This window comes from Littorina saxatilis, linkage group LG1, assembly GCF_037325665.1.
Source record: "Littorina saxatilis isolate snail1 linkage group LG1, US_GU_Lsax_2.0, whole genome shotgun sequence".
NCBI classification, from domain to species: Eukaryota; Metazoa; Mollusca; class Gastropoda; order Littorinimorpha; family Littorinidae; genus Littorina; species Littorina saxatilis.
Window position 1 is genome coordinate 103,473,534 of NC_090245.1, and position 15,561 is coordinate 103,489,094.

General features: G+C 51.6%; 1 protein-coding gene across 1 annotated transcript in view; it reads right to left on the minus strand.

Annotated features, from left to right (window-relative positions):
* Positions 1 to 17: 17 nt before the first annotated feature.
* The window catches only part of LOC138948462 (gamma-tubulin complex component 4-like), a 31,619-nt gene continuing 16,075 nt past the window's right edge, over positions 18 to 15,561 (minus strand). Inside the window, exons 13-16 of the mRNA XM_070320016.1 lie at positions 15,343 to 15,477; positions 3,091 to 3,213; positions 2,215 to 2,354; positions 18 to 1,170 (exon numbers count right to left, since the gene is read on the minus strand). Of these exons, the coding sequence (XP_070176117.1) occupies positions 1,164 to 1,170; positions 2,215 to 2,354; positions 3,091 to 3,213; positions 15,343 to 15,477 (405 nt within the window). The 3' untranslated portion in view covers positions 18 to 1,163. The remainder of the gene's footprint in view (positions 1,171 to 2,214; positions 2,355 to 3,090; positions 3,214 to 15,342; positions 15,478 to 15,561) is intronic.

Below are 15,561 nucleotides of genomic sequence, written 5' to 3' on the forward strand. Positions count from 1 at the left end.
GACAGAGAGGAAAAACATGAGTGGGATTTGTCTTTTAATTTCATTCACATTCACTTGCATGTCTTAATGTCAATCAAATAATAACAGCAAAAATGCAGTCAGAATTGAACAAGTTTAGACATCCAAAGTACACCGCTTTTTTTCTGAACAGGAGCTCCCTTAATATATGAAAATATCTCCCCTCCCCCACGAAAAACAACAACCAACAACAAACAATGCCACTTAAACTTTTAAGCAAGTGCAATATACACAATCTTCTTCTTCTTCTTCGTTCGTGGGCTGAAACTCCCACGTACACTCGTGTTTTTGCACGGGTGGAATTTTACGTGTATGACCGTTTTTACCCCGCCATTTAGGCAGCCATACGCCGCTTTCGGAGGAAGCATGCTGGGTATTTTCGTGTTTCTATAACCCACCGAACTCTGACATGGATTACAGGATCTTTTACGTGCGCACTTGGTCTTGTGCTTGCGTGTACACACGAAGGGGGATAAGCCACTAGCAGGTCTGCACATAAGTTGACCTGGGAGATCGGAAAAATCTCCACACTTAACCCACCAGGCGGCCGCGGCCGGGATTCGAACCCTCGACCTTCCGATTAGGAGGCCGACGTCTTACCACCACGCCACAGCGCCCGTCACACAATCTTCTAAGATGACACCCATTAACATTGTCTTGCAGTAGGCCAGTTCCCCTTCTCAGTCGGTTCACACTTTATATTCTTGTAAGCAAGGCGATGGCATGCGCATACACAGCTCTCGGATTTGATAATAATGACATTATATAGTGTGAACCACAGTAATCGATGCTCGCTGCGCTTTACATATTAACTATGAATAAAACATACTATTTAACATAACATCAAATACATATATATGCATTCTAGCAAAATAATGAACAATAAACTTACAACAACACATTAGCCACGTATGGACAATACCATGCGGATAGATAAACAACAACGCACAATAAATCATCTACCATCAACATTGGAAAATCTCAACTTAAACACAAACACACACACTGACACACACACACACCTGCAGGCAGGTTGTATTTTCAGTCACTTTACACTGTGTAATTCTCTACTTTTTGCTTCTGCAGCTATGGTGCAGCCTTTCAGTTCAGAGAATGTTGCTTTTATCACAGCTTCTTGGGACCCCTCATGCACTGAAACACATGACAGAACATAAGTTGCCTATTATGCATACTTCTCACAGAACGGAAGCTGTTGGATAATTATTTGTAGTTCTCACAGTATAACATTTTCAATCAAGACTGAAGATTTTGTCCCAAGAGCTGAAATCCTCATGACGTGGACATATTCTGAAGGTAAAAAAATAGCTGTAACATTGCAGACAGATTTTTTTTAAATTCCCAGTAAAGGACAACTTGTCTTATCCCTTTCTTTATTTACTACAGTGGAACCCCTTTTTTACGACCTCCAAAAATCTGTGAAAATCAGGTCTTAAAACGGAGGGGAATATACAGAGGTTATGAACAGAAAATCTGAAAAAATAAGGTCTTAAAAGGGAGGGAGTCTTAGATTAGGGGGTCTTAAAAGGGAGGTTCCACTGTACTTAAGCTTACAGTTGTTATGAAAGATCTCCAGTAGTGGTAATATGAGGGCACTTTTGACTTTAAGCTGAACAGTAGTGCTAAACATAATTAATGGGCTTAAGAAAGAAAGAGGGGACTCTGCTACCCGGGATACTGTTCCCTGGTGGCTCCCATTGGACCAACCCCAGTCTTCCCCTATAAAAAGCCCAAGCGGTTGTCACAATGTTCAGTCTGAGTGCGTACCTTGAACCTGTCGCTTATCTAGAAAGCAAGCCACAGTGAAAGATTCGTTCATGCACTGTACAGCACGGTGGCTAAAGTTAGACTGATACCTCGCTGAACAGCTCAGGCGCTTTATAGGGGCACGCGAGGGTGACTTTGGTCGGTTGGGTGGAAGACACGAACACACATCAGGGGACAATATCCAGGTAATCAAATGATGGATCGGAGCTGCACTGCGTCTCCTCCAACGTAATTAGTTTTATCGTTACTGTTCAGACGGGCGCAGTGGCCTAGTGGATAAGACTAAAAACGGTCGTACAGGTAAAAGCTGTGGGAGTTTTTGCCCATGAACGAAACAAACAAACATCGTTACTGTTCAGCTTTAAACCAGCGTGACCTCTCATGACAGGTTGCACTGTAGCTGCTACATACCTTCCCAGCTGCCCCCCAGAAGTGGTGTAATATTTGTTGAAGTCCAGACGCAGCAACAGCTGAGTGAGATGGGGACTGGCATTACGGCTGGACACGCTTGACAGAATTTGGAACAGTATGTGCGACTGAAGTTGAAAGTTCTGAAACATCAAGAGAGCTTGTGGATTGAAGGACGGTGTTAACTGGTGGTGGCCATATTGTTTAAAAAAAAGATTAGTTTTCATTACAACAGTCTTGCTAATATTGCCATGATTCTGCTATGTCCAAGACAACAACATACTTTTACCCTTATGTAATGTTGAAGAGAATAGGACAGTAGCATTATGGAATGTTAAAGAGAATAGGACAGTACCATTATGTAATGTTGAGAATAGGACAGTACCATTATGTAATGTTAAAGAGAATAGGACAGTACCATTATGTAATGTTGAAGAGAATAGGACAGTAGCATTATGTAATGTTGAAGAGAATAGGACAGTACCATTATGTAATGTTGAGAATAGGACAGTACCATTATGTAATGTTGAAGAGAATAGGACAGTACCATTATGTAATGTTGAGAATAGGACAGTACCATTATGTAATGTTGAAGAGAATAGGACAGTACCATTATGTAATGTTTAAAAGAATAGGACAGTAGCATTATGTCAAGTTGAAGAGAATAGGACAGTAGCATTATGTAATGTTGAAGAGAATAGGACAGTAGCATTATGTAATGTTGAAGAGAATAGGACAGTACCATTATGTAATGTTAGAATCGGACAGTACCGTGATGTAATGTTGAAGAGAATAGGACGGCAGCATTATGTAATTTTGAAGAGAACAGGACAGTAGCGTAATTTTGAAGAGAGTAGGAGAGAATATAAGAATGGTTACCTTGGTGATGGCGGACAGTTGCGCAGGATCTCTGTCCACCAGGAAGGACGTAGACAGCTGAGCGGTCAGCAGACGACAGAATGACGAGCACAGATCCAGTATCTCGTACAGACAGCTCGACACCTAAACATACACACATGTCAACTGCATTTCTGTTCATTGTTGACAACCATGATTTTATGGATGCCTTCCGCTATGTGATAAAATATAAAATTTCTAAAGTAAATTTTGATTTGATTAATATACTTACCCCAATCACATATTGCATTTGATTACGTCTGAGATGCTAGGTACTGAAAACGCTTACCCATCTAACACAACAAGGGGAAGCAAATCCATCACCAAAAAGGCAAACGTAGCCATGGTAACGAGAGGGTATCCCGGGAGTTACCTCCCCTCTAGTGGATACCACGTCACTTCCTACCACAACACGTGGCAACTCATACGACTTGAAGAAAACTCAAACCATAAGCGGGGCAGGCGGGCGGGCCTACGCTATGTGATTGGGGTAAGTATATTAATCAAATCAAAATTTACTTTAGAAATTTTATATTAAATTACATATTCTTACTCCCAATCACATATTGCAGATAACATCAACAAGGCGGTGGGAAAGAAAAAATTCAACTCCCATTAGAAACCCTGCCAGAAACTGGCCCGCTGCCCAAAAAGGCATGAAGGGCCCGGTGGGAAAGAAAAATTCTAACCCCCTCTAACACCCTTACCAGGAACTGGCCCCCTGCCAACAAGCCAGAAAGGGACCAGAGAAAATCCTGAAAGACAGCCAGGATGTCGCTTAGACCAAACTTGCTAAAGACACCTTCAGAAAGCTGTGCCCAACCCTTCCTCCCCGGACCGTAAGAAGGAGGCCCAGGGAGGAAGAAGAGCCCTGGATTACATGAACCCGAGCCAAGAGGAGGGGAAGACAATCTGACCCCCCCCCCCCCCCCCCTTCTTGTTGGAAGGCTATGCCAAAGCCCGACAACAACTGAGCGATATAGGTCAGCTCCAGAGAAGAGTGACCAAACTCCACGCAAAAAGAAAGAGAAAGACCTGAGTACAACGTACCAGAGTCCGACCCGATGATAAAAAACTCAAAAAGAGCCTAAGCGTTCCAAAAGTTCCAAGAACGTGAAGAAACGCTCACCCCCCCCTAAGCACACTGTCTGCTACTCTGTGTTAGAGTACAAACTAACCAAGAAACGATCAAGGTACTCTTAGGAAGTGACACAAGAAAACAACAGGAAAAACCCTGACTGCGATCTTTTGACATCGTCACCCATAAAGCATGCTAAAGAAGGGTGCCGTAAACGGCAGACCTGCTGCTCTCAAAAGAGATGGTAACCCGAAATCCTCTATCCGTTCGTGCCAAAGCAGAAAAGGATAGTACGAGGAAGCCGATACTTGCAACAAGCATAAGCACCCGAAAGTGCGGGAGTCACAGAGGGCAAAAGTCTAGAGTGACCAGTAACCATGACCAAAATGGCCCCCAAGCCATAGAGCTCGCAGTTCAGTCCGCTTGTAGGTAATTGAAACCGAATCAAGAACCCAAAGCCGAAAACACGACTGGTAAGCATACCAGACAAAGCGTGAAGCCGACCAGCCAAAAGACTCCCGAGACAAGGGGTCTCAGGAAAAAACTGGAAATTATATCCCAGATCAAATCAAGAGCCCTCCTGGGTTTGAGCGAAAGGCCCGAAAAAGCCTGTCCACGTCTGAAAGACTGAGGGACAAACACTGAGCCAACGGGCCAACACCATAAACATAGTAGCCTGTGATAGAAGGGTGACTGTAGCAAGAAACCCGACCGAACGGAAGTCGCACTGACTCACCTCAGAAAGAGGATGCAGAAAGCCTAGAAATCTACCGACACAGGCGCCGGAAATGCCATAGCTACCTGTGAAATGCAGGAGACAATCGCACAGGTCAAGACTAAAAGCCATAATGTCCGTAGGACAGCCATAATTCCGAAGTACCCGCCGTACGCAGGTAAACGAAAGAAAATAGGAACATTAGCCAGCTCCCCCCTTCCAGAAGGAGAGGACTGGCCAAAACTGAGAGAGAAGGTAAGCCACAAAGGATGACTCCGCCGACCTACATTGCCAAAGACAACGCCCCCTCAGAAAACTGAATGTAACCTCCGAGGCCAACTCAAGAACAGCTTAAGTTAGGACGAAACACCAGAACAAGTCTGATCGCCGAGAAAGGCAGAGTCGGACCCAGCGACAGACAATAATGACCACAAAGGTCAATCTTTGTTTTAAAACCCTGACGTAACTGAGACGCCGGTAAGAGAACCGCCTCTCCGGCCAGCCGGAAGTGCGACAGAAGCAGCAGCCCGTGGCTGAAACAACTGTTCGCCGCCTGAGGGCGGGCACACGTAACCCCGAAGGGCAGAGAAGCGAGGATCAAGCGCCTGATCTCCGCTCACACTGCTACGGAAAACCCCAAAAGATGTCTCTTCTCCAGCCACCAACTGAAGACAGAGTGGCCGAGCGAAAGAAAATGCCGAAGTCACATCCACCAGAGGCAGAAAAAGTACACCGAATAACCGGAAAACCGGAAACGCGCGTACCAGAACATCATACCAGCTGATACCCTGACTGACGACGAGTCAGAAACAGCCAAATGACGTCCAAGACGATGGAACGGAATGGACAGAAGCCCCTCCCACCGGAAAGGCGACGAGACAACTACCCCGGCCGAGGAGCTGGAACGCCCGAAAGCGGCAGCCGTTCCTTTCTCCCAGAAAGCAACCGGGAAGAAGAGGAACAGTATATCCAGCCACGGCCAGAAATGCAACCGACCAAGTCTCAGCATGCGAAAACTAAGGCTGCTGAGACTGAGACCGGAAGCTGAAAAGCCCGGAAGCCAGTCTCCGGTCAACCCCAGCACAGCCACAGAGTGACCATGTGGTGAGAGACTTAATATTCCCAAAAGGAAGGTACCGGGAAGTAACGTCCGCCACAGCTGCAAGAATAGCCTTGAGCCGTGCCGGAAATCCCGACCATGTCCCTTCGCTGACCACCAACTGAACCTCAGAGTGGACTAAAAAAGGACAAAGGCCGAAGCCATAAACCCAGCGGTGGGAGGAAGAACGGAATACCCGGGAACCGGAAAACCGTAACCCAGAAAAGGACCTCACTCATCCCTTGACCATGAGGAAAAGGGTAAGTAGACCACCCCTCCGACCGCAGGCCCGGGCAAGAGGCCGTGCAACGCCCTCCGGGCGAAGCACCGACTGCCCTGACCAAAGCACAGAGTGCTGAAAGCCGACTGCTATTGTTCCCTCTCTGACGTCCCACCGGAAGTGACAGAGAGAGGAACAGCATACCCGACCGAAGCCGGAAACGCCACCGCCGAAACCACAGAAAGCGGAAACAAAGGCTGCGTAGGCTGAGGCAGGAAGCCATAAAGCCAGGAGGCCAGTCTGCGGCCCATCCTACCACCAACGACGGGGCGTACAAGTGAAGGAGGGCCTATCGCCAGACACTGTTGACTTCTCCCTGCCATCCAAAGGAATTGCCAAGAAGAAGAACAGCAAACCCGGCCGAAGCCGGCTAGCAGCCGACGTAACCGTCACAACGGAAACGAAGACTGCAGAGGCTGAGGCCAAAGCCAGAAAGCCCGAAGGCCCGTGTGTGGTCCACCCAAAACCGAGCGTCAAAACCGAAAACGCAGCCGCCGAGACCGCCACCGCGGAAACGAAGACTGCATAGACTGAGGCCGGAAGCCATAAAGCCCGAAGGCCAGTCTGCGATCCCCCGTACACCGCCGCTACCGCGTACGTGTGTAGGTGGACCTATACTTCCGGCCGAAACCGGAACCGTTTATCCCGGCCGAAACCGGGAACGGCCGCCGCTGCCAGTCAACAAAGTCCGAACCTGCAACAGGAGTTCTTGTTAACTGGCCGCAAACCACCCGAAAACGCAGCCGCCGAAACCGCCACCGTGGAAACAAAGACTGCAAAGACTGAGGCTGGACGCCATCACGCCCGGAGGCCAGTCTACGGTCCCGCCATACACGGCAGCTGCAGCGTACGTGTGTAGGTGGACCTATAATTCCGGCCGAAACCGAAAACGCAGCCGCCGGAACCACAAGAGCGGAAACGACGACTGCATAGACTGAGGCCGGAAGCCAAAAAGGCCGGAGGCCAGTCTGTGGTCCATAAACTCACCGCAAACAGAGCGAGAAGTGAGAGAAGGACCTATACTTCCGGTCAAAACCGGAAAAACGCAGCCGCCGAAACCGCCGATAGCGGAAACGAAGACTGCATAGACTGAGGCCGGAAGCCATAAAGCCCGGAGGCCAGTCTGTGATCCATACCCTCACCACACCAGCTGAGCGGGAAGTGAGAGAAGGACCTATACTTCCGGTCGAAACCGGAAAGACGCAGCCGCCGAAACCGCCGATAGCGGAAACGAAGACTGCATAGACTGAGGCCGGAAGCCATAAAGCCCGGAGGCCAGTCTGTGATCCGTACCCTCACCACACCAGCTGAGCGGGAAGTGAGAGAAGGACCTGTGCTTCCGGCCGAAGCCGGAAATGCAGCGACCGTAAACGGAAGCTGCTGCTGAGCATCAAAGCCCCAGACATTCTGGCGGGGACTGACGCTAGCATAAAGCACAGACTGGTTACCAACGTCCAAAGCCGAAACGGGAGGACGAGTCACCAGTAGAATGCAGAGAGTGACTCTGCCCAATTGACCTGTCTCCCGGGAGGGAGTGTCCCGACGCCTCACGAGGGCTGTGGGACCAGGTCAACTTACTTGAATGGCCTGCGAAGAAGGCGGAAACGGCAGAGGCAGGAAGCTGCACTCCAGAACCGGAAGCCACAGCTAGCAAAGCAAGGGACTGCACAACCCCAACGGAAGAAGGCAGAGCAGAGCTGACAAAAAACGGAAGAGCGCTGCATCTCCCGCTGGCCAAAGTATCGGATATCTGAAACAAGAGATATAAGCAAAGAGGACCAAGAGCCCCCTAATCCGGAGCCAACAAAGAAGAAGGCAGTGAAACAACGGCCGAGCTAGACGTACAGCAGTAGTCGAACTCGGAGGAGAAAAAGTCACCGAAAAAACAGTGTTGAGGGCTTCGTAAGAAGCCCCAACACCCAGCTAAGAAGAGGACGACATTGGCTTGTTACATTACCCCTAACGTCGGCCTTAACCCCTTTCGCTCGTCTGAGTCAGCCAAGCTGACTAACCAAAACGAACAGGGCAAGACAAAAATTTACTGAAAAACATACGTTCAAAACGGACAGAAAACTCAGTAAACAAACAAAACAAAGAACGTGCAACGAACACAACTACCGAGCTTGCAACTACATGAGAAGACAAGCCGGTACATGCCAAACAATAAACATCAGCAAAGCTAACGAAAATACAAATGGCGGCACGCAACAGCTACTGATAACACAAGTCCCATGGACAAACTATCAGTAACAACACAGAAAGGACGTTTGCAAACAACAAACCAAAACAAGAACGGCTCACCAACTGGAGCCGGCACAGGTGAAAGACAGGTAAAACGTGGCAGGCAGGTGAGAAGTCTCACCAAGATAGCCACTGTCAGCGAAAAATTCAGGACACCCTCTCTCTAGGACGCTGAAAGATCGTATGAGTTGCCACGTGTTGTGGTAGGAAGTGACGTGGTATCCACTAGAGGGGAGGTAACTCCCGGGATACCCTCTCGTTACCATGGCTACGATTGCCTTTTTGGTGATGGGTTTGCTTCCCCTTGTTGTGTTAGATGGGTAAGCGTTTTCAGTACCTAGCATCTCAGACGTAGTCAAATGCAATATGTGATTGGGAGTAAGAATATGTAATTTAATTAGCGAGTATAAATCGAAAATTTCTAAGATAAATTTTCATTTAATTAATATACTTACTCAACTCACATAGTTAGCATTAACTTCAGTTTATTGCTTAGGTATTGAAGTAGTACTCTACCCTGGTAAAGGGGGGAGGAACCCCCAAAAGAAATAAAGTCCTAAAGGACGGGAGTTTCCTCCCCTAGCTGCCGCCCGCGCCCTCTATAGGCCGCCCGCGCATGCGCGGATCCCGCCAACAGGCGTCATTCCCCCACGAAACACACACCCATAACACATAGAATGTTAGCGGGGAAGGTTGGGAGGGTATAAGATATGTGAGTTGAGTAAGTATATTAATTAAATGAAAATTTATCTTAGAAATTTTCGATTCAATAACATATTCTTACCTCAACTCACATAGTTAGCAGATTGCACATAAAGGCGGTGGGATACTCACATTAGTCCCTGGGAAGAATCTGGCCTGCGGCAACCATTGCTGGGAGGCAGCTCGTCCCGTCCGGCCGAGTGCTCGCAATGTCGCGGAGGTAGAAACTCAGGAACACGTCCTGGGATGTCCAATAGGCGGCTTTGAGTACGTCCGCCATCCTGCCAGACTTGAGGACTGCAAGGGATGTTGCCCACGCTCGCGCCTCGTGAGTTCGAGGTGATCTTAGAGGGAGAACTGACTGCCCCCCCCCCCTTGTGTCTGCCACCACTGATATGCGAGCCTAATGAGTGTGGAAGACCATCTGGTGAGCGTGGTTTTCGCTATGTCCTTATCTCGCATTTTGTTCAGCGAAATGAAAAGAATTTTTGAGAAGCTGATCTGAGCGGAGCTGTGCGGGACAAATAAGCTTTAAGTGCCCGTACCGGGCAGTTCGAGAGATCCGGATCACCGGGGGCTAAAATGTCCCGGAGAGGCCGGATGGAGATCACTGGTGAAAGCTGGTCCGGTTTTTGGTTCTTTGCAAGAAAATCGGGCCGAAAATGCAAAGAGATGGAGCCGTGGCTTTCAAAGGCGATGTCGCGGTCTAGGCCAGAAAGACCGTGTATCTCACTACCTCTTCGCGCCGAAGCGAGCAGCATTAGCATGAGCGTCTTTCGCGTAAGGTTAGAGAGGCTAGCGCTTTGTATTGGTTCGAAGGAACTAGAGCGCAAGAATTCTAGTACCAGAAGCACATCCCAAGCCGGGACCGAAGTCCTTGCCGCTGCAGAACTGAGGGCCGCGCCCTTTAGCACACTCGCGATGACTCCCCCGAGGGAGATGGGGGAGACAAAGATTGGGAGGCGATGCGAGAATCTCGTGGCGAAGAGGTCAATCATCGGGCGCGCTACTTGCGCCCAAAGACGCAGGAGCGCATGATGGGTGATGGTCCACTCCGTGTGGAGGACCTGAGAGGAGCGGCTGAGAGCGTCGGCCAGGACGTTCAGACAGCCGGGCAGATAGCGAGCTGAGATCAGGATCTGATGGTGAGCACACCAAGAAAGGATCTCGCAGGCACGAGTGGACAACAGCTGAGACCGAGAGCCCCCATGCTTGTTGAGGTAAGCAGCTACCGTCGTGTTGTCGGTATGGATCAACACATGGTTGCCCTGAAGGGCAGAGACAAAATGCTGAAGTCCCAAGAAGACTGCCTCGAGCTCGAGGCGGTTGACGTGCCAAAGCTGCTGCTCCGGGGACCACCGACCGGAAGTCGTGAGTGTGTCCAGGTGAGCTCCCCAGCCCTTCTGAGACGCATCCGAGAAGAGATGCGTTGAGCGAAGAGGTAGCGCTATGGGCACTCCCTGCGTGAGCCAGGCAGAATTCATCCACTGAAGAGTGGTCTGCCGAAACCAATGCCCGAGAGGGATTTCCACATCCCACCCCTGTGAAGTCGGGTTCCAGGCTGAGCTGAGGGCCTCCTGAAATGGGCGCTTGTGTGCCCTGTTGCCCCGACAGGGAAGCCAGAAGGACCTGCAGCTTGTCTATGCGACGCTGCGTGGGACGGACTGTCCATGCGCATATGTCGAATACCAAGCCCAGGTAAGAGAATGTCTGGGAAGGCGACAACTCGGATTTGATCTGATTGATCTGAAAGCCAAGAGTCTGTGCCTGGGCAAGGACAAACTGGGTGTGCTGGTGGCAAAGAACTTCTTGGTGGTGAAGGATAAGCCAATCGTCCCGGTACACCCTGAGGCGGACGCCGTGCAGCCGCACAAGGGCGCAGAACTGGCGCACCACCATGGTGAACACCCAGGGGGCGAGAGAAAGCCCGAAGGGTAGGGCTCGGAACTGGAACACTCGATCTCCCCAGACGAAACGGAGCCACTTCCTGTCCGCCTCGTGCATGAGGATGTGAAAGTAGGCGTCCGTCAGGTCGACGGACGTCACCCAGTCGCCGGGGCGAAGCGCCTCCCGGACGTCTGCAGGAGTTTCCATGGTGAACCGAATCTTTCTGAAGAAGCGGTTCAGGGGAGAGAGGTCCAATACGGGGCGCCAACCTCCGGAAGCCTTGGGCATGACGAAGATTCGTCCGTAAAAGCCCAAGGAGGAGTGGTCGAGAACCTCTTCTATTGCCTGTTTGAAGTAATAGGATGATCTCCGCTTGAATCACCTCTCGATCGCCGGGGCTGACCGGAAACCGGGAGTTGGAGGGCGCTCTGAACAACGGGGCTTTGTCTCCCTGCCAAGGGAGACGGAACCCCGATCGAATCACCCCCTTGATCCAGAGACTGTCCGTCCGAGACAGCCAAGCTGGAAAGGCCCGGGAGAGGCTGCCCGCCACCGAAGGGGTGGAGGGCGGGGGGGGGGGGGGTGTGACTGGATCGGGGGTGTATCATTGGGGGTGGGGCTTGCGCCCGGACCCCCGCTTCCCAAAGGAAGGCTTGCGCTGGTAAGGGCGGGGCCGTGCGCCGCCCCTTCCGGCGGGAGGAGCTCTATGCCCGAATGACTTAGCAGGTGCCGGAGCAGGACCGCGTGGTGCTGAGTCCTTATTCCTTCTGCTGCTCTGTTGTGAGTGCAAGTTCGGACAACCGAACCACCTGCTGGTCGCGGGCTTCTTCGGTTTGCTGGCGAAGAGCGTCCAGTGACCGAGAGCCCAGCAACGCCCCTTCCGAAAAGGGAGAGACTCGCAAAGAGTCCAAGGTGGCTCTGTCTGTCAGACGAGAACCGTGCAGAAAGGCTTCGCGTCTCCAAAACACAACCTGAGAGTAGAGGCGCGCTGCGTTAGTCATCTGGGTATCCGTGACTTTCGCGAGAGCCGCCAGTAGCATGGCCGCGTCGGCCTCCACTGCATCATCTCGAAACTTAAAAGGATCGATGGATGATGAAATAGCTCTCGTCAACGAGCGTCTCCGCTAAGGATGAGAGCTCGAGAGAGGAGCGTCCAGTCTCCTCTAACCCCAGGAGACTCTGTTCTGTGCAGACAGAGGATCTCTCACGACTGTAGCCGTCTTGCCGCAGGCGAGCTAGTTCCGGTGTCACCGGAAGTGGTGCCTTGGGCAAAGAGAACGAGGAGAGGAGAGAGAGGGGCTTACCCGGAAGCCGCGATTTTCTAGAGTTGGCTGGTAAGCCGTTGCCTGTGTGTGCCGAAGCCAACCAGGGCTGATCAGAATCGGGAGCATTGCCATGAGCGGCCAACAAGGGGAAGGGAGATGCAGGGTCAGCACCCAACACCTGAGCCGTGGCGAACGACACCGAAGGCGATTCGAGAAAACGAAAACGAGCCTTAGTGTCACCCGCGGCTGCGAAATCCGCCCAGGCGGAAGGAGGAGGAGCGGCAGAAGCAGATTGGGCAGAAACGCCTTCAGGGAAGTACCGTGAAGTGACCTCAGCGGCCAACTCCAGAGTAGGTCCAAGTTTGCTGGGAATCCACAAAGGTGGGTCAGATTCGGAGCGCTCGTCCTCAGCGTCCAATTCCTCCACATAATCTTCCTGATCGCCCTCCACATAGGAGTCCGGGAAACCGGAAACCCACGCCTCGGCAGGGGAGGAAGTGGCCAAGGTCGGTTGGGCAGAGCTCGGAAAAACCGGAAATTGCCCAAGGACGGAAGTGCCGGCCGCCGGAACCGAAAAAACGGAACCGGAAGTCGAGGCCGGAAGTTGGTGTGACGCCGGAGGCGGAAACGCAGGGTCGCTGCCACCGAACACGCCAATGCGCTGACCTCCACCGGAAATGCTTGCTACGGCACAACCGGAAGTGGAGGGCGACAAAGCGGACGCCGGAACCGTAAAGACGGAACCGGAAGTCGCGGTCGGAAGTCGGTGCGACACCGGAAGAGGGAAAGCAGGGTCACTGCGATCGAACACTCCAGTGCGCTGTCCTCCGCCGGAAGTGCTAGCCACAGCACAACCGGAAGTGAAGGACGACAATCCGAAAGACACAGGCCGATGACCGCCGACAGGACCCTCCAGGCCGCAACCGGGCAAGGAAGGTGCTGATGCCAACGCAGGACCCCCCGAGCCACGAATGGGCAAGGGAGGTGCTGCTGCCTGCCCCCCAGAGGCCGGAACAGTCGAAGCTGAACACAGGGGCGCAGGCTGACGAGCGGCGCCGCTCCCCGGCACAACCGCCACAGGGAAGGACGACAATCCGAAAGACACAGGCCGATGACCGCCGACAGGACCCTCCAGGCCGCAACCGGGCAAGGAAGGTGCTGATGCCAACGCAGGACCCCCCGAGCCACGAATGGGCAAGGGAGGTGCTGCTGCCTGCCCCCCAGAGGCTGGAACAGCTGAAGCTGAACACAGGGGCGCAGGCTGACGAGCGGCGCCGCTCCCCGGCACACCCGCCACAGGGGCGGAATGCAGGCGAGGAGAAGCCGTCCTAGACCCCCGACCAGGGGAAAAGGGAACGTGAGAGCCCCCAAAAAGATGGGAACCCCCACCACCGCCATCTTCCGCCGAAGTGCTAGCGGCAGGCGGAGCGGAGAACGCGAACTCTCCTGGAAGGCCAGGGGAGTAAGGCAAGAGACCGGAAAAATTCGGCCCGATGTCGGCCGACGTGATGGTGGCCGAAGGCCGAGTCCGTGAAATCGACGGGACGTTAACCGCGCCGTGCTGCGAAATCGACGAGACGTTAACCGCGCCGTGCTGCGAAATCGACGGGACGCTAACCGCGACAGGGCGGGAAGCGACCGGCGAGAGAGGCACGCTTTTATCAGCCGCATGCATCGACTGCAGATCCTGTTTTAGCGTGGCAAACATGGCTAGCATTTCTTTACGCGTGACGATCTCGCTAGGGCGAGGAACCGGTGAGCGCGAAACCGGTGAAAAGACCGGTGCATGAGAAGTTGAATCAATGGAGACTCGCGCGGACTTATAGTCGCGGGGTCGAACACCTGCACGGAGGATTTTTCTGGCACGGCTGAAGGCCTAGCCGTTGCGGAAGAGTTCGGCGTGCGAGTCTTAGCTTTAGATTTGGATTTGTCTTGTTCCTTCCCTGGAGAAGGGAGGAGAGATAGAGGCTTGTTCTTAGCTTTGTCAGCCATTGACAAAACGAATACCGACACGTGGTGATAATCGCGGCGAAATTCGTAAATTCTCGAAAACGAACTCGAAGAGAACTCGAATTCGAAGAACGCGTCAAAGGAATAAAGGAACAATCTTACCAGAGACGCTGCAAGAACCAGGACAGATGGCCTTCCACAAAAGGCCAAGAGAATAATCAGAGTACCAACGACGAGTAGTGTTGAAGTGGGTGGAATGACGCCTGTTGGCGGGATACGCGCATGCGCGGGCGGCCTATGGAGGGCGCGGGCGGCCGCTAGGGGAGGCAACTCCCGTCCTTTAGGACTTTATTTCTTTTGGGAGTTCCTCCCCCCTTTACCAGGGTAGAGTACTACTTCAATACCTAAGCAATAAACTGAAGTTAATGCTAATTATGTGAGTTGAGGTAAGAATATGTTATTGAATGGTGCCTGCTAAGCCTTAGGACAACCCACAACTTAAAGCAAAACTTAACCAACTGCTGGAAGGGAAAGGAAAGTGTGTTGTTTTGGGTAACTTAGAGGCCTCATGTGCACAAAGCTCTGTGCCAAGAGAGCAGCTAGAAAGTGTTCATGTGCCAGCTTGATGGCTGGAAGTCACGCTAGGTAAGTAAAGTGTATTGTTGTGGGTAACTTGCCGGCTTCATGTGCACAAAGCTCTGTGCCAAGAGTGCAGCCAGAAAGTGTATTGTTGTGGGTAACTTGCAGGCTTCATGTGCACAAAGCTCTGTGCCAAGAGTGCAGCCAGAAAGTGTATTGTTGTGGGTAACTTACAGGCTTCATGTGCACAAAGCTCTGAGCCAAGAGCGCAGCCAGAAAGTGTATTGTTGTGGGTAACTTACAGGCTTCATGTGCACAAAGCTCTGTGCCAAGAGTGCAGCCAGAAAGTGTATTGTTGTGGGTAACTTACAGGCTTCATGTGCACAAAGCTCTGTGCCAAGAGTGCAGCCAGAAAGTGTATTGTTGTGGGTAACTTACAGGCTTCATGTGCACAAAGCTCTGAGCCAAGAGCGCAGCCAGAAAGTGTTCATGTGCCAGCTTGATTGCCTCAAAGTCACGCGTCGTGTTGATGGTGTCCAGAAGTGCATTGTACTGTGACTCGATCACGTCCACCTGAGAAGTAGAACACATGAATTTATGTTGCTTTCATTCATTAGCAAAGATTGACTAAAAATCAATTATCTCAAAATCAATTCT